This window comes from Hyperoodon ampullatus (genome assembly GCF_949752795.1).
Source record: "Hyperoodon ampullatus genome assembly, chromosome: 1".
In the NCBI taxonomy this organism is placed as follows: Eukaryota; Metazoa; Chordata; class Mammalia; order Artiodactyla; family Ziphiidae; genus Hyperoodon; species Hyperoodon ampullatus.
Genome location: NC_136914.1, coordinates 91,313,226 through 91,339,072, shown reverse-complemented (window position 1 = coordinate 91,339,072; position 25,847 = coordinate 91,313,226). Strand labels below are relative to the sequence as shown.

The following is a 25,847-nucleotide window of genomic DNA, read 5'->3' as shown; positions in this document are numbered from 1 at the left end:
GAGGCCGCCTGGATTGGGGGATGAGGAGGAAGCTCTCCCATCCTGTCTACCTCAAAGACCCAAGACAAGGTGAGGGGTAACTAAAAAAGAAAGTATGCCACTCCTAGAGAGGTAAAGAAGAGGGACAGGGCCTTCCTAGGACCGTCCTAGGAAGTTTTGCCACTCTGCAAGGCTGGCTATCTCTGGACAGTCATTCACACAAAAGGGAACCCGAGTACAAAAGGGGAGCTCACACATACACTGCTGAATGGCTATATATCCATTTGTTGTAATAAAAAAAAAGAAGGCAATGGGAAGAAAATAAATGTTTCTGTATACAGTTGGCCGGGGACTAGCATACTCTGCATTTGGCAGTTAATCTGATTTCTTTACCCAGGACCTAAATGCTTCATTTCAACTAACAGAAGAACTGCCCCCAAACCATTAAACTACAATCCAGGGCTTCCCTGGTGGCACAGTGGTTAAGAATCCGCCTGCCAATGTAGGGGACATGGGTTCGAGCCCTGGTCTGGGAAGATCCCACATGCCGCGGAGCAACTAAGCCTGGGCGCCACAGCTACTGAGCCTGCGCTCTAGAGCCCGTGAGCCACAGCTACTTAGGCCCGCGTGCCTAGAGCCCGTGCTCGACAACGGGAGAGGGCACCGCAATGAGAAGCCTGTGCAATGCAACGAAGACCCAATGAAGCCAAAAATAAATAAAATAAATTTATTAAAAAAAAAAAAAAACTACAATCCATGTGCCCAAATGGGTCAGAGGGTTGTGACAGTGAAAGGAATCAGGGTGACATAACATAAAAAAATGAGGCATGGGGCTTCCCTGGTGGCGCAGTGGTTGAGAATCTGCCTGCTAATGCAGGGGACATGGGTTCGAGCCCTGGTCTGGAAGGATCCCACATGCCGCGGAGCAACTAGGCCCATGAGCCACAACTACTGAACCTGCGCGTCTAGAGCCTGTGCTCCGCAACAAGAGAGGCCGTGACAGTGAGAGGCCCACACACCACGATGAAGAGTGGCCCCCGCTTGCCACACCTAGAGAAAGCCCTCACACGGAAACGAAGACCCAACACAGCAAAAATAAATAAAATAAATTAATAAACTCCTACCCCCAACATCGTCAAAAAAAAAAAAAAGAAAAAAAAAATGAGGCAAGCCAAGACATGGAAGCAACCTAAATGTCCATCGACAGATGAATGGAGAAAGAAGATGTGGTACATATAGATAATGGAATACTACTCAGCCATAAAAAAGAATGAAATAATGCCGTTTTCAGCAACATGGATGGACCTGGAGATCATCATACTAAGTGAAGTAAGTCAGATAGAGAAAGACAAATATCATGTGATATCACTTATATATGGAATCTAAAGTATGACACCAATGAACCTATCTATGAAGCAGAAACAGATTCACAGGCACAGAGAGCAGACTTATAGCTACCAAAGGGGAAAGGCGGGGGCAGGGAGGGGTAAATTAGGAGTTTGGGATTAACATATACACACTACTATATATAAAATAGATCATCAACAAGGACCTACTGTATAGCACAGGGAACTCTACTCAGTATTCTGTAATAACCTACATGGGAAAAGAATCTGAAAAAGAATAGATACATGTATGTGTACAACTGAATCACTCTGCTGTATACCTGAAACTAACACAATGTTGTAAATCAACTATACCCCAATATAAAATAAAAATTAAAAAAAAAAGAGCATCAACATGTTTTTAGGCTGTTATCCCTGAAAATGAATCAAAAAATACAATTTCACACCTGCCTCATATTATTTTTTGTAATAGAACCAAAGTTTATAAAATCCCAAACAACACCAAATGCAAAATAAAAGCATAACACTCCCCACCATAATGAGGCAAGCAACCACTCAGAAATCACTTTAGATGATTTAACTAGGCCCTGAGAGCCAAAAGGCACATGAAGGACTCCAGAACAACAGCATTCAGGAGGTTCAGAAGGTCTGTCCTTTCAACTGCCAATGAGCTCGTTTGTAGACTAAAAATCTCCAGCTTTGTTTAATTTATAACTGGAAGATTAATGCAAAGCTTTCTCTTGGTGCTGACTTTATGGTTTTCTACTTTGGAGATTAGTATCAGTGAGAACCCAGTAAATCTTTAGGACATATCAATCAAATATCAATTCAATCAGTACTTACCCATTTTTTTTAAGTCACTAGGTTTTTTAGATTTTAAAAATCTAGATTAGTAGGTAGATAACTAGAACTGATAAGTGAACCTATTTTTCTACATATTATGCACATCACCACAAAACACGATTGTTAAATTGGTTAGAAAATGGTGACTTAAGAGACCAGGGGCCTACTAGGAAGGATTTTCCAAAAAGAAGGCATTACATGTTCTTCAAACTATTCACACATTAGTGGATTTTCTCCTCATCCCTCAGCTTTTCTTGGAACTCTCACTCCTATGTATCTATTTACATATTTTCTAATTCAAACTTCGTATGTTCTCAAACATTATCTATACTCAATCCTCTATCAGAAGAATTAAAAAATTCCACATAAATACCTGTTAAGTTAAAAAAAAAACCCGTTATGGTAAAGGAACACACATACAAGTATGCATGTAATGTGGCCAAACAGCCAAAGCAGATATTCACAATGAGTACTTCTTTACACAAACAGACCTTTCCCTAGCACAGCTAAAAAGGAAGGTAGCTACTTAAAGGATTTTGCTGTTACCTTAGTAAATGGAAGTTGAACTGAATTTTACAAGCCTGCTTAAATTTCATAAGCTATAAATATCAGGCAAGGTGAGGGTTTTAAATAGTTTAAAGTGCTCACTCATCAATGCAGACAAGCCTCTAAAAAACTATTTTTGTGCTGGTTTTTCAAACAATTTCTGAAACTGGGATGTATCCACAATGGATGGCTTATCAGAATTTACTTAACAACATTTTTCCTTTTTAGTGATGAATAAAATAATAAAAATTCTATTAGTGGCATCTTAGAATTGAAGTACAGGAATCAATACTTTGGAATAATAGTCTAAATTCAGTCGTTCAATCTTCTATGTGATTCAACATTTCAAGACTATTTCTACTGCTACAGAAATAGAGAACCAAAGACTCATAATTGCCAAATTGCCATAATTGCAGCTATTTTTTTATTGAGTACTGGTATTTGGGGCTTTAAAGAGCTGGGCCTCCCTGTTTTCTCGGTTAGAATCAGTGTCAGCACTCCTCCCACCTGACAGGCCTTTCTGGCCCCGAGTAGATGCCCACCTGATCCCTCTCACACTGGCGGCCCGATGCCTCCCAGCCTCCCCACCATTGGGCCCTGCTACCCACCCCTTTGATCACATGCTGATTACTGTCCCCTGGGTGGAACCTCTGGATCTCCTCTCAGGCCCAGCTCACTCTCGCCCCTTTTACACTACTGTCCAGAAAACACTGCCAACCTTGGCCCAGCCCGTCAGAAAACTTCCTTCTTAAAGTCCGTGAAATGTTTTTGTCTGTCTATGACCAGGCTATGGACTAGATCAGGCAAAATACTACTGACCCAGCTGTCCCCAAACCTCTGTACCAAACTCAATAATTTATCAAGACACCTGAACTAGATTACATTAAAATAAAAATACAAGACTAAAATCCATGTAGTAAGTTAAAGACAGTCCAAAGGCTCTTTAGAAAATTTACAGTGTTACTGGGGGCGGGGGAGTGGGGAGGATGGAGGCATAGAAATGGTAACAAAAAAAATTTTTTTTAATTAATTAATTTGTTTTTATTTTTGGCTGCGTTGCGTCTTCATTGCTGTGCACGGGCCTTCTCTAGTTGTAGTGAGCAGGGGCTACTCTTTGTTGCGGTGCGTGGGCTTCTCTTGTTGCGGAGCACGGGCTCTAGGCACACGGGCTTCAGTAGTTGTGGCTCGCGGGCTCAGCAGTTGTGGCTCGCGGGCTCTAGAGTGCCGGCTCAGTAGTTGTGGCGCATGGGCTTAGTTGCTCCGTGGCATGTGGGATCTTCCCGGGCCAGGGGTCGAACTCATGTCCCCTGCATTGGCAGGCGGATTCTTAACCACTGCGTCACCAGGGAAGCCCAACAAAATTTTTTTAAAGAAAAAAGTGTGACGTCTCGAAGAGCATGATATGCTTGGGTACCAGATATCTCACCAACAGTCTGAATGAAAGGGATGATCCCTTGAGAGCTCTTCCAGAGCATAAATTCATTTAGGATATAAGAGGTATTTGTTAAGTTGGAGGCTGATGTAATATTAAACTGCATAGTTAATGAGTCAGAGCATTTGTATGTTTCATTTTGCAGTAAGACAAATGTGGGAATAGGAAAAAATATTCAAAAATAACATGATGATAAGAATTATGCAAAAATAATGAAGCATATAAAAAAACTTCTAATTAAATGTTTTAAAGGAAATATTTAGGGGCTTTACACTAAAAAGCAATCACTTTCTGAGCTAAGTTCACCTGGAAGTGAAGGAACTGTGAAAAAACCTTTTTAATTATAACCTATTCAAAACTCTTATGAATAATTAATTATTCAAAGTCCTGGACAAACTCTACATTAGGCTGGAACAACTACGGAGGGGGACAAAGATACACAAAGCCCTCAGTCCCCCAGCCCCCAGTTATCTGTCATGGTAGGCACACATGCCCACGCCACTTTTTAAACATCTAGTTTAATTACTTTATTAATGTACCTTTTAGAGACAAGAAATTAAATGAGAGAAAAAAATGACTGACTGTAGTTACACCATACCAATTGCAAAAAAACTTTTGCTTACAAACCAATTTAGAATTGGAACTTATTTCTTAGATTGCCTCATAAAAACTAATGCACCCTTACTTCTTCATTGTTGCTTTATTTGCCAAGAGACAAAATCAGATCAACTGATCTACCCAAATTAGCAAGTTAGACTTACATTTTCTGGTTCAACACCAATGTCTTCACAAAATTTCTCCATGCCTTCGGGACCTACAACATCATCAGTACCTGTGATGAAATGCAATTTACAGAAATTAAATCTAACCATGTACATACACTATTACTACTATAGTAGTATTATACTGTTAAAATACTTATTATTAAAGTAAACTTAGATCAAATAACACTTAAAGACCATAAATCCTTTCTGAAGGAAGAAATCACCAAGAATATATTGAAAAATATTCTAGAATTTCAGTTCTATCTTTAAAGGACTCTGTTCTACACAGTCATTTAAGTCAGTTTATGGCCAAGTCCTTCAACCTAGATGGACACATAATTTATGTCTAAAGATAAGGCTACAGGCATTCAATTCCTGTTCTTTAAAGTAGCTTAAATCTCTACTCTTAGTTTGGTAATAATTTCAACACATACAATAATTTTTGGAAACACAGCAAAGAACCACCTAATATTCTTTTAAAAATTAACTGGGAGATAACATAATTGTTTCTTTTACACAGAAAAAAAAGCAAGCAGTCTTCTTGTTCTAAACAAGGCAATAACCTCTTTCTTCACATTCCACGTTATCTCTGTTTCTTCCTGAAAGAACGGTCCACATGTCCCAGCTCCACTGTAGCCCCCATTCGTTCTTCAACCACTGCAATCTGGTTTTTGCTCATCTCCCTCCACTGCAACTCTTCTTGCCAAAGTCACCAATAAACTCCTAATCGCCACTTCCAGTAGACACAGTCAATCTTTATTTTATGTGGCTTCTCTGTGGTAGCTGAGATTATCCTCCTGTAGCGTCTCAACGGGGGCACCACCAGAAATAGAAACTGAGACATCATCCTGGAGTCCCCCCTTCTCCTACATTCTCCAGAGCCAATCAGTTACCAAGTGTGCTACCAATTTTATTTTCCAAATACTTCTTAACTGCACTGACCTGTTCAGATGTCATTCTCTCACTTAGATGACCACAGCAGTCTCCTCTGGATCTCCCTAATTCCAGAGCCTCATCCCCCTCGGACCCATCCCTTACGAAGCCACCTGGAGGGTCCACCTCAAACACAAACTCCTTCAATTTTAAGTTCCCTACTACCTACGGATAAAGTCCAAAGTCTCTGGCATATCAAATAAGGTTCTCTATGATCTACTGCGTCCCTTCCTCTTCAGCCTCATAGCTTTCCACCTTCATATCAAGTTTCTTGGAAATAAAAGAATCAAATAGATATTGCTGAATGAACAAAAATTAAGATCCAGAAACACCTACCCATTGTTTGCTATGCACACACATCCTGACACATACCCAACGCAGTACTAACTCTTTGTGGCCTCAGCCCATCTCCCTCTCCCCTCCCACCATCTTCCCATGCCAGCTTCTTCAATCTTTAAGACAGGAACCACACAGGCAGTCCTCCCAATCTCCCCACCCCCAGCAGTGGAGGCTGGGTCAGGCAGTCTTGTGTGACCCTGTGCAATGCTAGGAATGCTTTTCTCACATTTGCATTAAGTCCCAACTCATCTACCTTTCCTTCTAAGTTCCTCAAGTGTAAGAGCTATTTATTCTTAAAAAAAAAAAAAAAATTTATTTATTTTGTTGCATTGGGTCTTAGTTGTGGCACACAGTATCTTTTACTTACGACATGTGGGATCTAGTTCCCTGACCAGGGAATCAAACCTGGGCCCCCTGCATTGGGAGCACAGAGTCTTAGCCACTGGACCACACAAGAATCACTCTACAATCTTCCATAGCCTTCAGATCTAGCAAGCTGCCAAGGCCAGCAGGATCCACCATCTGAAAATGTCTCAGTTTCATTCAAATATTATCTACTGGGCACACCCTGGAGCGATGCACCATAGAAGGGACTAAAGAGGAGTAATCCATGGTCCTTGCCCTCCAGGAAGGGAGACAAAGCATAAGAGTAATTTCAATACAGTAATAACTAGATCACAATAAAAGTGTAAGGTGGTTGTTCTCAACAAAGGGTGACCATTAAAATCACCTTGGACAGTCTCGTGTCACTTTTCTGCTTCTAATCCTTGGCTTCCCCTGAAGTCCAAACTCAGGGTCTTCCACATAATCTAGCCAGAGCAAATACTTTTTCTGCACGTGTTGTTTTCCTTTTAATCAGAAATGTGTAACTTTGTTACAAAGAGTTTTATTTCACATATTCAAATTTGTTACCTTTTTCTGGGACTTTCTTTTTTCTCCTTTTATTTTACATGTTTTTCTATGAATTCTTAATTTTTTAATCTGAATTATGGAGGGAAAATCAAATAAAAGTTTACTTAATTTTTAACTTAGTTTTTTGGGCAACATTAATACATGAACATGATATAAAATTTCATTTAAAAGTAAAACTGATAATAAAAATGTTAAAAAAGCAAAAGTTTCCCCCTAACTTCTCTCTACTCCCCAGAGACGACCACTTATTAAAGAATTTCTGGGACTTCCCTGGTGGTCCAGTGGTAAAGAATCCGCCTTCCAATGCAGGGGACACAGGTTCGATCTCTGGTCAGGGAACTAAAATCCCACATGCCGCGGAGCAATTAAGCCAGCGCGCCACAACTACCGAGTCCACGCGCCTCAACCAGACAGCCCACGTGCCGCAAACTACAGAGCCCATAAATAAATAAACGAATTTCTTTAAGAACCCTTCCCCAAATAAGCCATTTTATAAATTCTACCTGCAGAATATATATACATATTTATTTAGTTTTTCAGGCAATTCTCTTTGGCTTTCCAGGTACACAACAATTCAATCATTTCACCTTCAATGAATGATCATTTTTGCCTCCTCCTTTCCTGTATTCATGCCCCTTCTTTCTTTCTCCTACCTAACAGCATTGGTTAATAACTCCCAAAACGATGGCAAATAAGAAGAGTGAGAGTGGGCATCTTTATCTCATTCTTGACTCAAATGAAAATACAGTTAGCATTTTATCACTTGGGTTTGAGTGTGCACAGCCCCGCATGTGGGCACTCATGTGTATATTACACAAACGATATATGAAGACATTCACACGATGAAATGTTCAAATAAAGAAGTCCAAGTAAAACAGAGTAAAAAGAGAAAGACTGCCTTCTTCCTTTCCTTACGAGACAGGCATGTATCCTCCCAGATCTTTTTGCTGTGTATTTATGTATGTACAAATATACGGTGAAATGTAGCCCTGAATTTGTTTATCTATACACATGGGTTCATACTGTACCTATAAATTCTACACCTTGCTTTTTTCACCAACTGTGTCTGATAATCTTCCTGTGAGAGCACCTAGCTGACATACTTTACATTACCCCCCTGTAGGTGACTGTGTGTGTGTGTATCCCATGTTTCATCGTTCTTTTCCTCATTCCACTACTGTAAAGTATTTAGGCTGTGACATTAAAGAGTAATTATTCTCATATGGAAGTATCCATCTATTACTATTTTGCTAAGACGTTTGGTTGTAGGAACAGATGACTCTTTGGTATCTACTGATAGGACTCATTGGCAGGTGGCTGCACAGAGCTGAAAAAAAAAAAGGTACTTTATAATCTTAAAAAAATTTGTCTTTGGCTTCTATTCTTCATGATTTAAAAAAGCTCTCTTACTGCAACCTATTCTTGAGCCTGGCAAGTCACCTGCCCTTCCCCTGCCTGTGCACAGGGCCCTGGGGTCTCCCAGCTGGCTGTCCCACTCACACCCCCTCCAACCTGGCCTCCTCTCCCTGCCAGTGCTCATTACAATGATGATGCTTCTCATTTGTTTGTCTGTTTGCCACACCAGAAAATAAGCTCTGAGTACAGTGCTTCTGTCATCCACACACCAGAGCCTGGCACATAGCAGGCCCTCAAAGGCTGGCTGAGGTACACTGGGCAGTAGTAAACATTAAGTTAGCCATGCTTTTTTCTTTTTTCCACATTTTATGCGATGCTATTGTCATGTTACTTATATACACATGCACCTGTGTATTTGAAAAGAGCAAGGTTTTAACAATATGATCTGCAATGGCATGACTCACATTACTTTAATATTTTATCCTAAAAATATTAAATATAGCTTATCAGTCAACATTACTTAAAGGTTACCCAGAATCCTGATATCTACAACAACTTTTCCTTTCTTCTCATTATCATTCCCATGTACACATTTAGATCTATTTGTAATCGCGTTGTTCATTGGGACTATGGGTATATTTACACTAGATTTATCATTTTACCTGTAGAATTGAACAATCTTAATATAATAAATAGGCCACTGGTTAACACAAAGTGGATTAAAAGTAGGTTTGAGGGAGATGGTTTAAAAGCTATAGAATGCCCTGGTGAAAGATACTAGAGGTACATTTAGAAGGCAGATGTACTGACAATAATCTAGAAAAAAGTGGTCCTCCCACTTTCACTGCCATTTTAAGCAGGGGCCCCTAACTAAATATACTTAACCCTTTCATGAGAGCCCAAGATGCTCGTGGCAGAGTTTCCATAATCACACCATGCTGCATCTCTGGGGCAAACGGGGCCGCACTGTCTCCTTTGCCAAGAAACCTTTGTCAGCAAAACCTTTGTCTCCTTTGTCACTTAGCACCTACTCCTGGTTCCAAATCTCACTTTGGTAAACCAAGAAACAATTCTGCTATAGAACCTAATCGAAAGTAGAGATGAAGGGCCTACAGTCAGGATTTGTAGAACTTTTATGACCTACATGTGTGAGCTTCAGTGTGACTCTGAAATGCTGGCACTTGTGTATCTGGTCTCATCTCTTACTCTTAGATATATTTCAGAAAGTGGAAGTTATTAGATAAATCATTTATGTAAAACTGGTTATTTTAATGAAAAGAAATGGGATTCCAGTTTCAGACGGAGGTCTAAATAAGACACTCCCCCAATCTTGCCCCCAGCAATCCTTTCTAAAGTCACAGAGGACTCAAGTACCAAAGTACAAAAGGGAGTAAGCCTATAACCACAGAGAACAGGACAAGAGCCCCAGTGGAGAGCATTTCATTTATTAAATCTCTGAGAATCAGAAACTGAGTTGACAGGGATTTAAAAAGGTGAGAAGCTGCAGCACAGGATGTGCAAAAGAGGGCTGGGAGTAACTGGCCAGGCAGGAGCTGGGAGGAGCTGGGCTCAGGCTAAAGGAGTGCAGAGGACAGAGCGCAGAGGACAGGGCAAGCATGGAACTGAGGACTCTGGAAAGAACTAAGGTCCATCTGTGTAGCACAACTGCAGCACCAAGACCCCTACCACCCTCCACTGCACTCCGGATTCAGTGCAGGGAGTCAACCAAAAGCAGGTGGCTCTCTCCGAGGGAAGAGGAGCACAGCGAGGGGGGGAAGGCCCTCATCCTAGCACAGGGGGCCCACGGCCTCACTGTCTGCTCCCACAGACTTGCCCAGAGCACAACCTTCCAGGGACTTCTCGCCATGCATTTTTCTTGAATAATACGTATCTTCAGTTTTTATTCATGTAGTTGGGATATTAAAAAATGAGGACTTCCCTGGTGGCACAGTGATGAAGAATCCGCCTGCCAATGCAGGGGACACAGGTTCGAGCCCTGGTCCGGGAAGATCCCACATGTCGCGGAGCAACTAAGCCCGTGCGCCACAACTACTGAGCCTGCACTCTAGAGCCCGCGAGCCAGAACTATTGAGCCCGCGTGCCACAGCTACTGAAGCCAGCACACCTAGAGCCCGTGCTCCACAACAAAGAGAAGCCACCACAATGAGAAGCCTGCGCACCGCAAAGAAGAGTAGCCCCCCACGCACCGCAACTAGAGAAAAGCCCACGCCCAGCAACGAAGACCCAATGCAGTCAAAAATTAATTAATTAATTAATTTTTGAAAAAAGAAAGCAGGTGCCAGTTGTTCTCAATTTCAAGCTATTTTCCCTGATAAAATACAAAAAAAAAAGCAAAAAAAAAAAAAAAAGAAAAGAAAGGTGAGGGCATTAATAAAAATAGGGATAGCCACACCCACATAAACTTCTCACAGTGATGAAATCCCAAGGAACCACCTGGCAGGGGCCTCAAGGAACCTAAAGAATGTGGCTTAATCTTTATCCCAAATGTCACCTTTCCGAGCCAGAGAAAAGCAAACAAGAAGGAAAACTGTACCTTGCTTCCTTTTAAAAGAAAACAGAAGTGTGGCTTTTACTATGGAAAAATTCATATTTGCTTATAAAGGAAGACACAAAAATATCAAAATAGCTGTGCTATGGTGGTGGGATTAAGTATACTTTTTCTGTTTAAACTTTCCTTTTTTATAATATATTTCATAACAATAAATGTGAACCAATATGAGGAAGCAAGAGATCTTCATAATCAAAGTGATATGAACATGAGAAAACGTTCCATCATTCAGACCCAAGTACTGAACACCTGGAAACGTGCTAGCCACTTTCACAAAACGTCTTCAAGAGATTCATGTTCTCAAGACCTAAAAACAGATAAATTCTAATACTATGTTAGTGTCTGTACCATGTCTCTGTGCCCTGCAAACAAAATCCAGCTCAAACTAGTTCAAGTAATGAAAGAGAATTCTCTAGAAGGATATTGGGGTAGCTCACAAAAATCCAAAAAACTACAGGAATCAGGATCGCATCCTTTCAAGTCTACCACCAGAAGAGAAAGATGCTCTTCTCCCAGCTTCAATCTGAAAACCCTAGGAAATTTTATCTGATTGTCCTGACCTGGGTTACCTGGCAGCCCCTGGAAAAATCTCTGTGGCCAAAGGGGCAAGACTTTTATCAGAAAAAGGGTAGGGTAGGGGTAGGAGGCAAACACTGGCCCCAGGAGGAATCCTCATTTTGATACCCAATAAAAGGGTATCAAAACCAGTTATGAACAATGTCCTTCCTGTAAGAGTACAAAGAAGGCTATTAAGCTAAGTAAGCTAAGAGATGCATAGCAGCTTGTCATATGGAAAAGTGGAGAAAAACACTCCAGGCAAAGGGATGGCACTGAGTTAGTTGTCTTTTATCCTGTAGGTAGCAGGGATTTTTAAGTGGGGGGCAAGGGCGCAGCGGATTGTTAGGGAATGACATGTATGATCTGTTCAGTTTATTTATTTATTTTTTCAAATAATACAACAGGAAACACATAGAACCTGACTGGGAGTAGAGGCTGATGTCAAGAAAATTAGTTTGAAGGTCACTGGAACTGTCAAGTTGGTAAGTTATGATAGGGCCAGAAATATGGTGGGGAAGAGGAAAGGTAAAAGAGCCTTCAGTTCAAACTTGTCTGAAAATTTTTCTTTCCCCCCTTTTTACACATACACAGCCACAAAAACAAACAAACCCTTTATTTCAGTATTACATTATCCAACCAATTATAATAAGTTGCAAAAATGGGTTTGGATTTAAGACATTTTAAATGACAAAACAAACACTGTCTGCCAAATTATCTTTCAAAATAGAGACACAATATAAGAAATTCCATTGCGCTACATAAAGGTTCAAAGCAGCAAAGCTTATTTTAACTTGGATGCATAAACCAAACAGTCACCCATTACCAGCATTCTCAAGAGGTTTCCTAGCAATCCAAAGTATTTCTCCCAAGTACATTTCATCTTTTCAGTTCCCTTCTAGTGTTCTGAATTCTTTGGCTTAGCTGCTGGCTATAAATAGGACATTTGGTGATTTGTTTCAACTGTGTTCCCTCCCGAAAACAGGGGGACACACACACACACACACACACACACACACAAACACACACTCGAAACGTACTCTTTTTTAATTCTTTAATCTCCTCTAAGGCACTCCTTATTTCTATGAGGCTCAGTCTTAGATGATATAAATGATTACCTACCTGCATATTCATAGAACCATTCTAAGCACCTCTTACTTGAAAAGGCTTCTTCTTCAGTCTTTATTCTAGTTGTATCATATTTTCTATACATGCTAGAAATTAAGAAAGGGGTTTTAAATTATTTAAAGTAAAGATACTGAGTTTTTTTAAGTAGCAAATAGTTTTTATTCTTTTACCCAACCAAACATCTATTCAGTCACTATTTCATGTATATTTAAAATATTTCACTTCTTGCATTTGGAAGCTTCAGCTTTTATAACTATAGTTTTAAACACAGTCACACCCAGTATAAAATTAAGTGGTAAGCACTTAATAAAGGTTTTTCTCTGATGAACAAATAATCAGTAAAAACTGAAGAGAACAAGTATTTAATATTCTCCTTTCTACCTCTCTAGCCAGAACTAACTACAGAACACTAGTGATACAGCAAGAAATGTGGATGGTGTTTCTTCAACTGGTGACCCTAGGACTCACTCATGTCTCTGCATCAAGTTCTCCTGACTCCCGTGCCATACGAGTCAGGCTGGGCAGCACATGGTCTAAGGAAGAACCTGGCAGTATTAGACACCACCAAGGAACTTGTCAAGCAAATAAAAAGAAACATCAAATTATGTCCAAGCCTCCAGGAAAAAAACCTCAGGAAAACGAAGTACAGAGAACCCTTGGCTTCTGCCCTTCTCCTATCATGCCCTAGCATTGTGGAAACAGACACATAAGCTGGAGAACTGAGTCAGCAAGCACAGCAGCCTCCTCCTGCCAACACTGTGACCCTTGGCAGGGATTCCTTATTTCATGATGACACGGGGCTGAGAACCAAGATAGGCCCTACTTGGGGAGGGGAGAAGCAGCAGTACTTTTAAAACAGTGATTTTGATAGAAAAATTATGAGTATTTATATATAAACTGTCTAAATAGTTATATAAACATTATGAATACAGTTTTTATTTACATAGCATATAATATAAAATCATGTATAATTCTTTTTAAAAGAGCATTTATTCATGATCAAGGCTTTCACCAGAATATCTGTATACACTGCTGATCAGAGATTCTGGGTTTTAATACCCAGAAAACCCCCAAAACATGGTTATAAAGTATTAAGATACTGAAACCGCAAACCACCCGTTTTGCATTTCTTCTATAAAAAGTAGCCATCCCACCTGGAAACAAAGGTGGATACTGCCCAGGGGTTCAAACAGATTTGCTCCAACCCTGGGCCTGGACATCCTATCTCAGCTCAAAGTCTGTAACTAGTCAATATCCTGGAGACCTCTATATGACACTGTAATGATTGAATCACTTAGAAATACTCTACATAAAAAAGGACAATGGAATAACATTACAAAAAAAAGATACCAATACATGCTATTATATGGATGAACCTCAAAAAAATTATGCTAAGTGAAAGAAGCGAGGCACAAAAAGACCATTGAAGTGAACTGTTCAGAAAAGGCAAATCGTAGGGACAGAAGGTGAATTTGTGGTTTCCTGGGGCTGGGAATAAGCACAGGGATGGACTGTGAATGGGCGTCAAGGCTCCAACTGGAGTGATGGGACTCTTCTAACATTGGCTTGCAGTCATGGCTGCACAGCTCCAACAACTCCGTAAAGATCACTAAACTGTTCACTTAAAATCGTATACATTGTGGTATGTAAATAAAGTTGTTTTTCAAAAAAGACCAAGAATGAAACTCGGATAACGCTGCAGCTCCCCATCCCCTAGGTGACCAATGAAATGCTATCAATGAGAGTACCTCGCACCCTTCTGCAACTCAATTACCAGTTTTTAAACTGGCTTCAGGGCTTCCCTGGTGGCACAGTAGTTAAGAATCCACCATGGGTTCGAGCCCTGGTCCGGGAAGATCCCACATGCCACGGAGCAACTAAGCCCGTGCGCCACAGCTTCTGAGCCTGCGATCTACAGCCCACGGGCCACAACTACTGAGCCCGCGTGCCAAAGCTACTGAAGCCCGCCCGCTTAGAGCCTGTGCTCCACAACAAGAGAAGCCACCACAATAAGAAGCCCACGCACCACAACGAAGAATAGCCCCCGCTCTCTGCAACTAGAGAAAAGCCCGCACACAGCAACGAAGACCAAACGCAGCCAAAAATAAATAAATAAATAAATTGATTTATTAAAAAAAAGAGAAAGAAGCAGAAAAATCTCATCTAATTCCCTTGATTTATCGATGTGGCAATTCAGGCCACATAAGTGAAGTGAAGTGACCTATAGAGCCAGAATGGAGGAAGATGGGAAAAGGCAGAAAAGATTAAAACTATGATGTTTGTTCATTGTTTAAAAAAAAAAAAAAAAAAAGAGAGAGAGAGAAAGAACCAAAAAATGTCTAATAAAATCTGGGTGAAACAGTAAAGATGCCTAAAATAAGCAAGTCTAATGGGCCTTGGGAGTTACCAAAATTAACAGTTCACTTGTCTGAAAGAGAAGTGGTTTCAACAGTCTTGTTTTTCATGGTTTCTAACAAATGCTCACTCTTCTGAGAAGAAATGTCAGCTCAGCTAATATTCCAGGCAGGCTTAGAGCACTTGGTGCAGGCAGCTGTCTCCAGCCACGCAGCCCAGGTCCTGGAAAAGGCAGCTACAGGATTCCTGCAGTTGTAGGTAGTGAGTGAGACCCTCTTAAAGAAGAGATAAGTACCAATCCTGAGGTCCTCAACAGGCACAGAGGGCAAGCTCTTAAAAGCAAAGAAGGAAACTCTACACCAGTTCTGGTGGATCAATGGACTGAGATAAAATTTGAATTTCTAAGAACTCAGGTTACCTAACTTGTTTTTGTTTCACGAGCCCACACGTTAAGTAAGTATCACGAAAAATTACACTTTGAAAGTTTTCCTGGCAGAACCAAAACAATATTCCGGTTGGCATTTGTACACTTAGAAGACCCACACTGGGCTTGGGTAGAAAGGTGCCTCTTCAACACATATGCCATCAATGTGTTCCACTGTCTCTGCGACGTACCTATCGTGTCTACTTTTCTTGGCAGATAAATCATCTCCAGAGGCAGGTCTTCTCTTTTTCCTCGGCGGCATCACTTTACTAAAGCAGTCCGAAGAACTGCAAGACCGCAGACTTCCTACAAAACAGAGTGAAGAGCACAAAAGTAAGGAATGCCACATTGAAACCCTTCCAAAGAACATCAGCGCTAAATGAAGAGCTTTCACAACTTACATTGCAAAGGGTTTAGACGTTATCTGTAAACATGAAAAAATGAAAAGTGAAAAACTGGTTTTCAGTTCTTCTTTGAGAAAATGTTAGAGTCGAGAAATAAACCTAGCAATGACACAAATAAGTTAATAGTCCCCCCAAAACACACACCAGAAATGAAGTTATCATAACTTCAGTCTACTCTCCAAAAATACTAATATAAATCATCTAAGCTTCCAGCTTCCTTTACACGACAATGTTCCTTCAGAAGGAATTGCACTGCTATCTCATTTCTGTACTTCATTAAGCAAGGCCAGCTCGACTGGTGACCTTGGGTCTAAAATACATACAAGTACATCAGTCCCAACACTCTTAAGCTTCAAGGAATATCTGATTTAAAAAAAAAAACAGGGCTTCCCTGGTAGCACAGTGGTTGAGAGTCCGCCTGCCGATGCGGGGGACATGGATTCATGCCCCGGTCCAGGAAGATCCCACATGCCGCAGAGCGGCTGGGCCCGTGAGCCGTGGCCACTGAGTCTGCACATCCGGAACCTGTGCTCCGCAACGGGAGAGGCCACAACAGTGACAGGCCCGCGTACCACAAAGAAAGAAAAAATTAAAAAAAAAAACAGAATTTGGATTTTTGGGGCAAAAGCCTGACATGATCTTGAGCAAAACTTCCATAAAAATTTTTCATTTGTTTCTGCCACTTTCAGTCAGGGTTTTCGGAAGCATTAACTTTCATTTGGTAAAAGATATTAAAATGTAACAACAACATGGAACACCTATGGAAACCTTATGGTGAGCCAGGCCCTGCTCTTAACATTTACACGTATGACGCCTCACTTAACCTCACAACAAGCTTACAAAAAAAGAATAATCATTACTGCTTATGCATATAAGAAAACGGAGGCAGAGAGGGGTCAGGTAAGGGGCAAAATTGGAATTCAAACCCAGACAGTCTCACTTCAGACTGTCTTAAACCATTATAAATTACAAGACAATTATAACATAATTAAAATACCCATCTTGGCACAAGTACTATCAGAGATATTATGTCATTTGGTTCCCACAATAACGCTGAATGACCTGCAGGGCAGAGTTAATTATCTCTACTGACTGATGGTAAAAAGTAAGGCTTAGGCATTCAAGAGACTTTCCAAGGTCTCGGAAGTGCTAAGTGGTGAAATCTGGACTGCGCGTCCTCCTCCTTCCGCTGGTGCCTTGGTGGGAGGGCCCAGGGCCCTCAGTGAGCCGCTGGGACAGGGCAGCACGGGGTGATAGGGTCTGAGTGCTCTGCATTCAATGGATGAGCTCCAGCTCCTCACCTAGTCATGTGGCTCAGTCAGCCAGTGACCTATTCTGGGTCTCTGGTGCATCATCTGAAGAATGAGAGCTATGAGATCTACCTCTCCGGAGTTTTATGAGGGAAAAATATCCATTCAACACGTGCTCACGTGGCCAAGTGTTGCGAGTAGACAGATGTTGGGATCTGATTGCCACCAGGGAGGTGCGTGCTCAGGCTCGACCTCCGCGTTGACCCAATCCTCACAATCACCCCATTGTTACGAATGAGGAAACTCAGGCAGAGAGATGAAGCGGCAGCTGGAAGGCAGTAGGTGAAGTCGAGGATGGAACCCAAGCAGCTCAGCGGCGAGGCCAAGCTCCCCACCACCACTCACTGCCGCCTCCACGCAGCCTCAGCAGCAGAGACTGAGAAGCTGGGGGCTAAGGCCAGAGCCCATGGAGTGTGGATATTCGGGGGCTGGGAAAAGAGGGTGAAGACCTGGGTGGGGAGAAAACCTGGGCGAGTGTGCAGTCCCGGAAGCCAAAGCAGGAGGAATGCACAGGGCGGTGGCAGCAGTCAGACGCAAAAGAGGCTGGGGACAGGGCTGCAACAGGCTGGGGAAGGATGTGAGAGGAGGGTGTGATCCCAGTGAATGTGGACAGTTCTCTCTAGAAAGCTGTTCAGAAGGCAGGGAGAGAGTTGTCAGTAGCTAACAGTCCCAACATGGTAAGCGCAGTGGTCGGGACTGGAACCTCAATCTCAGGACATACTCAGGCTTCCACCACCACGCTAAGTTCCCGGGCAATGCGCTTTAGGAACAGAACAGCCGAAAGCACCTCTTCTGCCACAAACCAGGATGACAGCGCGAACGAGGCATGGGCGCAGCGCGGGGTACTGGACCCTGCCTGCTCCTTCAGCCAGAGGCAGCGCCCACCAGGCTGAAAAGACGATGATCCTCAGCCACCCTTCCCAGGGCCCAACAACGGAGGGAGTAGGAGGTTCTTCAGAGACACAAGGCACGCTCGTATCTCTCTCCCCACAACAGCAGCAAAATCAGGAAGAGAAAGAGCCAGAGAACGTGCTGCCCACCACACATGCCCCGCTCGTCCTCCCAGGGAAACGGCAGTCCTGTTTACACTGAAGCGTGCAGAAAGGTCTGAAGAGGTGCACGGAGACCCAAGCTTTTGCAGACTGCCAACGGTCAAGATTTATTCTTGTCCATTAATGCCTCGGGGTGGGGCTTGCAGAATGAAAAAGTGGGTCTCGCCTTGCCGGAAATCCTGCCACGCTGCTCAGAAACGAGTCTGCCTTCAACCTCGAGGCTTGCTTCTCCCGCCTTGGACGTGCACGTCTGAAGGAAAGACACTGTCTCCTGGTACTGGTCACGGTCGGGTTCTGAGCATCTGTTCCGGGAGGAACCTCTCCCTCCTACCAGCGTTTACAGAACACAGAGGAAATGCACTCATCTCCTCAGTGCGTGGGAAGATGAACACCATTTAAAATAATGTCTTCAAAGTGAGAGAGTGGCATGGACATATATACACATGGACATATATACACATACATTTACAAACGTAAAACAGATAGCTAGTGGGAAGCAGCCGCATAGCACAGGGAGATCAGCTCGGTGCTTTGTGACCACCTAGAGGGGTGGGATAGGGAGGGTGGGAGGGAGACACGAGGGAGGAGATATGGGGATATAAGTATATGTATAGCTGATTCACTTTGTTATAAAGCAGAAACTAACACACCATTGTAAAGCAGTTATGCTCCAATAAAGATGTTAAAAAAAAAAAGATAATATGGAATGGGGTGAAACAGGTGGGGGTATAGATAAAACATGACACCCATCAGTTGGTAAATATTAAAGCTGGATGAGTTCATGGGTATACAAGGGGGAAAAAATAAAAAAAATAAAATAAAATAATGTCTTCACCAATATTCACCAATAAAGATCAATCCACCGGCTCCTCTACTATTTGCCTCTTCATAGAAACACTAGCATAATGTCTTGCTTTCACGGATTCCTACTTGACAAGGGTATCATGTTTCTGGTAAACATACAAACATCATAAAGTAACTAACTTTTTCAACTTTATTTTTTTTCTTACTGTTGAAGTTCCACAAATCGGTTTTCCTGGTGTAAAACTTACTCGTATTTTAGCCCCAAAGCATCCCAAATTTGGCATTTTGTTCTTTCACTTATTCCTATGGCGTTCGTTCAGACCTCTCTGCTCTAATCATCGGCATAAGCGAGTGACTGTTAGGGGCCACCCTTCACAATGAAACGGTGTCTGTTCGTCCCCGGTGCCCATTACAGCCCAGGCACCCACTGGCTCACTGAGCCTCTTGCCATCCCCCCACCTCACAGGAAGGACGAGTCCAACTCGCACGACACAGCACAGCTCCACAGGTAGAACCCTGGAACCCATTATGACAGTGAAAACTTCCAGGCTATCTCAAAAGCAATTTTTTAACGCTGAGGAAAACAAGTTTACCTAAAATAATTTGCCAACATGAACCAAGTCAACAAAAATACACAAAGAGCACACAACTCACGGCTCGGTGGCCCGGAAGCTGCTCCCCCAACCCCACATGGCTCCAGGGATTCTACCTGAGCAAGAGCAACAACTCAGGTTTTTAGGTTCATGCACAAAAGTACACCTTGGTTTGCAGGGTTCTGCTTTGTTCACCTGTGCAGACACAGCAGCTAATATATCATCTTAGTACAGCAGTAATACAGTATATACAGTACTGAGAGTCCCACAGTAGACTCGCAAATATTTGTTGAATAAATGTGTTCCTAAAATAAGCGTAAATCAAGTTATGCTTAGAGATCAGTATGTTTCCAGAAATTTGAAACATCTATGAATAGATAATACACCACCATTTCAGATTTTCTTTCCCATTTGTCAGTTAAGACAAGCACTTGATTCTAAGTTTCCTGGCAGGTTGGATTTTTTTAAACACAAATATTCTAGAATGTCTGCTTCTTAAAATAACTCTGTGATGTCTTTTTATAATAAAAACACTTAGACCTAAATGAATGTTTTACAAATTTGTATTTACTCGTATCATTAAATTTAGACTTTACTGCTTTAGAACTTATATCACTTTATCTACCTTAATTAGGAGGGAGGGAGACGCAGGAGGGAAGGGATGTGGGAACAGATGTATATGTATGACTGATTCACTTTGTTATAAAGCAGAAACTAATTAATTAATTAATTAATTAATTAATTAAATAAAAAGAAGTAGGAAGAGGAGGAGATGAATAATCTCAACTAGTAACCCCAAACTATGGTTCAGGCTCCTTCACATTATCGTGATAGACATTCTGGTGTTCAGTCTATAATATTTCTACATTGTGACAGTGACTCTGAAATCACCTCTCCCATCGTTAGAAGCTCTTTCTTGATGCTGAAGTGTTTAAATGATCCTTAGGAAGGCAATAAAAATTGTTTCTATTTTTTAACCAAAGGTTATGATTTGAGTTCAGGGTCATTTCTTTTTGGTTCAGTTTTTAAGAAGAACAAATAAATTATTCTATTAACTGACTATATTTTCAAATAAATCAGGTAGTCAATGAATATAGCTATTCTTCTTACATTAAACAACTAGAAATACCGCCAACATTTTTAACATATCTATTCCAATGTTTGGTCCCAGAAAAATCAATTTTAAAGAGCAATTTAAGTTTACCTGGATCAAACCAAAGGCTTTTTAATGCCTATGCAGCTGGCTGTTTTGATAATAATTTAACTAAGCATGTTATTCTTAATAAATGGTATCTAAGTCACTGCTCCACTGTTTTGTTTTGTTAATTTAATCTTCCTGCTGTGGGCCTCAAGTAAAAAAAGGTCCTGTTCAGGATTCATTTTTTGTAAGACATATTAAATTGTGTGCCCAGTTTCTAGTCATCCCCAAACAGGTTTATACAATTAGAGAATTTTTCTGACTTTTCCAAACTTAGTATAAATGCATGTTCCAAAACAAAAATCTCACTGTCTATAATTTTCATTATAATGAGTTTGTTGTATCATATAGCCTTGACTCACTTAATAACATTTTACATGTTCATTCTGCCATTTCAATACTTTTCATATAGCCATTTCGCCTCACTTTTCACTGAATAATGTCACAATATAGTAATTTAAGTTGGTAAATAGTATGCATTTTAAGACATCTTACCAGTACCTAAATATTTTATTTCATTTTCTTAAACAGAGCATTGAACTACTTGCTTGCTTCAGTAAAACTAGTAGTGTCCAAATGCGCAATTTTTATCCTACTATTTAAGACCAAAAAATTTCCTTTCCTTTCTCTCTAAACAATACTGACTTTTGACATCTACCATCCTCCTTCATCATTTTTTTTTTTTTGGTCCTCTCTGGCTTTTTAAATTCACTCCTAGTATTTTGTGCTACTTCTCCAATTTTAACATACACACTCTCTCTCCTTTTGTTTTTTTCTTTCTTCTTTTTTTGGTAGAAGACTGAAAGCACCAAAGAAAAGTGTTAAAGGAAACAGAGCGGGAAGAAGATACAGGCCTCTTTTGCACTTAGTTTGGCTCTTCAATATACAGTTGTTATAAAAATGGCTCAGACTACTGATGGGCCAAGAAATTCAAAGAGGCACTACAAAGAGGCACTATAGTGATTAACTTTCTCAGATTTCCAAACACTATGGATTTTATGTTACTTAATTTTTAAAGTATACTCTGTCAGGTATGGTAATCACAAGTGATGCTATAACCAGATGGGGAAATGGACCACTCTGAGAAATTACTACTGTTAATTGACATTGACTGGCACATACGAGGTACCAGGCACTGCACCAGCAAGTCATATACCAAATATCAGGCACATCCACTGTCCCCAAGGGTGAAAGAGGAGGCATGAGGCCAAACACACTCTCCACTTTCGTTTTCCTTAATTATAGCTTATAGTTATTAAATTGCCACACTCAGGTTAAATATTTAAATGTGAAATTACCACGGTAACAATACTCATTTAAATCCAAAGTTCAACGTTAACTACAGAATGTACAAGACTCAGCACTTAGATGTTTTATTACCTTAGCCAAGGGAAAGACAACCTAAAGGCTTTACAAACACAAAATTCAGTTTTAAAAAATCAAAACTACACTAACTCTTAAGTTTAAAAAATCTCTGTTGTCTACCAATATATTGTTCCAGAATAGTAGAGAGAAATGTGGGGTTTTTTTTAAACTTTTAAAACTGGCCCTGAAAATTAGCTAAAAGTTCAACACACTTAAATGTGTATCAATAGAAACATATTATGATATATCCATGAAACAGAAAATCATGCAGTCATTGAAAAATAAAGCTTTATAAATGTGCTGCAATGAAAAGATCTCCAAGATATACTGAGTGACAAAAACAAGAGGCACATACATTTCCTTGCATTTGGGGAAAAACACAGACCATCGTCATTTGGGAAACAAATACAAGAATATATGAGTTATCTCTGGAGAGTCAAGGGTGTAGTACTAGTGGGGATGGGAGGTAGGGCTCATAAAATGGGCCAGCAACCTTCGCTTCTTTACACCTTTCTGACATTTCTTTTAAAACCATGTGCATACACTGCTTCTAAAATTAAGGAGCTATAATCAATCAATAAATAAAATTATTAAGCAAACTGTTTTTGACTGCCTTGAGTTGACCTATATTTACTAAAACAGAAAGATCAGGTGAAGGGACCCTCCGTGGCCTGGCCTTCTAGAATATATTCCCCCTTCTCTCATTCCTTCCTCTGGAAGAAGGAATGTCTGATCTAACTGGTGATTGGGGTGGGGAGGAACCGAGCAGAGGGGCCCAGCCCCTTCTGAACTCCCTTTCAGATCAACCTGCCAGCAGAAGCTGATATCCTTCCACCATAAGTGGTGGGTTACAGAGGGGCCGGGAGGTGTGCTGTGCTTAATTAGCTGTGGCAGTGATTGCGTGTAAGGCTACCTAATTAAGTTGAAATACTGAAAAGCCTCTGCATTTTTATTGTTCTTCTAAGCTGTGTTTTCCAACACAACAGTTACTTCAATCTCCATCTTGTGCCTAATTTTCAATTGATCCTGAACCAATCTGGAGGGGAAGGGTGGGGAGAGTTCTAAATCCCAACAACCTCTAAGATACACCATTAAGTTAAAAAATTAAATGAAAAAAGAACGATGCTATATAGTATGTATAGTATGAGCTCATCAATGATAAATTTAAAAAAACCACTACTATAAAAATATATGCAGGTACAAAAATGTCTGAAAGAACCAACATTAAGTGGCAAACTGGGGGAAGGCTGGACTGGGAGACGTGAAGGAGGACTGTGGCTTTTTACTTCATTTGCTTCTGTGCTATTCACAATTCTCTAACAATCATGTATTCATGTATTACTGTAGTAATTTTCAAAAACTTTAAAATATATTTTAATCATTTTTGCTGGAAGTTTTCATAACTACAGATCAAGTGCAAGTTTCTGAACTTTATGATCATTACAGTTTAGAGAAGTGGTTCTCAAGGTGTGGTCTCCAGACCAGCTGCATCACCATCATCTGGGAGCTGGTTAGAAATGCAAACTCTAGGGCCCCACCCCGAACCTACAGAATCAAAAACTCTGGGGGTGGAGCCCAGCAATCCATTGGAACTACCCCTGCCCCCCGTGATTATAATGCCAGCTACAGTTTGAGAACCACAGGGCTAGAGAATTGTTTACAATTATCAACTTTCAGTTTTCCCATTCATAAATCCTCAAGACCTATACAACATATACACACACATGCCCCTACCGACCTATCAACTCATTTTACATCTCAAGTCAACAAATATTTATGGAATACCTTCCAAATTGCACAACTGTAGCAACTTTTTAGTATAAACTAAAACACTTCAGTAGAGAAATGATTATTTTGAAACCACTGGGGAGACTCCCCAGCCCCTTTAAAGGAACTGAAGTACTCTGTTATAAACCAGAGCCCTAGAACAGATTTCCTCCAGGGAAGGAGCTGTGAGATGGCTACCTCCATACACCCTGAAAAACAACCCTCAACCAAGTAACAACTTGCTAATGGAATGCATTATAACTTTATATTAGGAAGTTTATTTAAAATTAAGTAGTGTTAGCATTTATAGATACCTGTTTGGTGATCGTCTTGGCCAACGTCTTCTGTTAGATTCTGCAAGAAATATGTTCATCATTACCAAGAAATCACATACCATACAGCAAGCTTTAAAATTCAATATTTTCATAAACAGCTGATATCTTAACATCCATAATCTAAATTTTATCAAATCCATTTAAAACTACTACTTTAAACAGCTGGTAGTTTTGTCTTTAAAAGATTGACTTACTAGCTTATTAAGGGTGTGGTAGATCTTATGAATATTTGCCAGTGTTGAGAGATGAGAGTTCAGCTGAAAGTCTTTAAAAGAAAAGGGGAAAATTCAGTGTCATTTACTTCTCATATTGCAAAAAGACTATTAAAAAAGAAAGCTCAGAAGTGAAGATAAACAAATGGTTTGATACAACTGAATTCTATCTCCATTAATTTGATACTTATTAAATAAGATACAACATGCAACTACCAACCTATCTGCTAGAAATAAAGTCTGACAATAAAATTAAATTCCCAACCACATGTTAAAATAAAGTTCATGAAATTTTCATGTGAATTGTAAGGTAAAACAAAAATACTTCAGTAGTTACAATAGCCTATCAGCAATAAACTTGAGCTTAAAAGAAAAATATCAATAATGCTAGCAAATTAAACAAGTCACAAAAATAGAAGACAGATCTCAAATGAAACTTGTTCACTTTCTCTTTCTCTTCCCCAGAATTACAAGCACAATATCAAGCTCCTGGCAAGAAAATAATAGGAAAGCATCTCAACCACTCAGCATTTCTTACAATATACTTATTTTGTCGGCTCTTATATAACATAGAGCAGAAATGGAATCTAAGCCCCTCCCCTTCCTAATTTAACAAACACAGACAGATCAAAGGACTATCCTGCAAGCTCCCAGTCTGAAAGGCCAGGGCTCTGGGATGTAGACTATAGTTACCTGCATGGCAACAGTAAAATGTGCCACAGAACCAGAAACACAGAGGCAGAACTCACACTCGCAGAGAAACATGGCCAAATCAAAGACTGTCTCCACATGCCGTCTCTAGTAACTGCACAATGAATCATACACACAAGACGAATTAAGTTGCTCCATCATACAATCCTGCACAACATAAAACTTTAAACTGTTAGGCTTTTGAATCTCCAATTTCAAATGTTTTTTATAAAGTATGCTTGCCTACATATTAAGCTATGCGAATATGGGTTAAAAGTCTATGAATAATTTCATATTTGAACAAGCAATAGAAGCATTTTCATAAAATATCAAGATTTACAGTAGTTCCTTTTCTTTACTATCATAAAGACTAGTAAAGGTTAGTCTGAAAATAACCTTGAAAAGATACTGTAACTTTCCAAGTTATGCCATTTGGATAAAAAACAAAATAATCTCCCTTCACTGGAATTTTATGTGGGACACATATCAGATGCAAAGCACGGACACTACAACACGAATTGTCTCTGCTGGGGCTGGACTCTCTGGGCTGCTGCTCCGAATCTGGAAAGCAAGCGGACTTGCCAGCATTTAGAAAGCTTCACCTTCTTTTCTAAATTGTGCCAGGAATCCAGGTCT

At 40.5% G+C, this 25,847-nt stretch overlaps 1 protein-coding gene across 1 annotated transcript in view; it reads right to left on the bottom strand.

Annotated features, from left to right (window-relative positions):
• Positions 1 to 25,847, bottom strand: part of DCUN1D4 (defective in cullin neddylation 1 domain containing 4) — a gene marked incomplete at both ends in the record, with an annotated part of 65,773 nt that overhangs the window by 22,425 nt on the left and 17,501 nt on the right. The window contains 5 exon segments of the mRNA XM_079718233.1: positions 4,908 to 4,978; positions 12,697 to 12,788; positions 15,673 to 15,787; positions 24,289 to 24,328; positions 24,504 to 24,574. Coding sequence (XP_079574359.1) covers positions 4,908 to 4,978; positions 12,697 to 12,788; positions 15,673 to 15,787; positions 24,289 to 24,328; positions 24,504 to 24,574 — 389 coding nt within the window.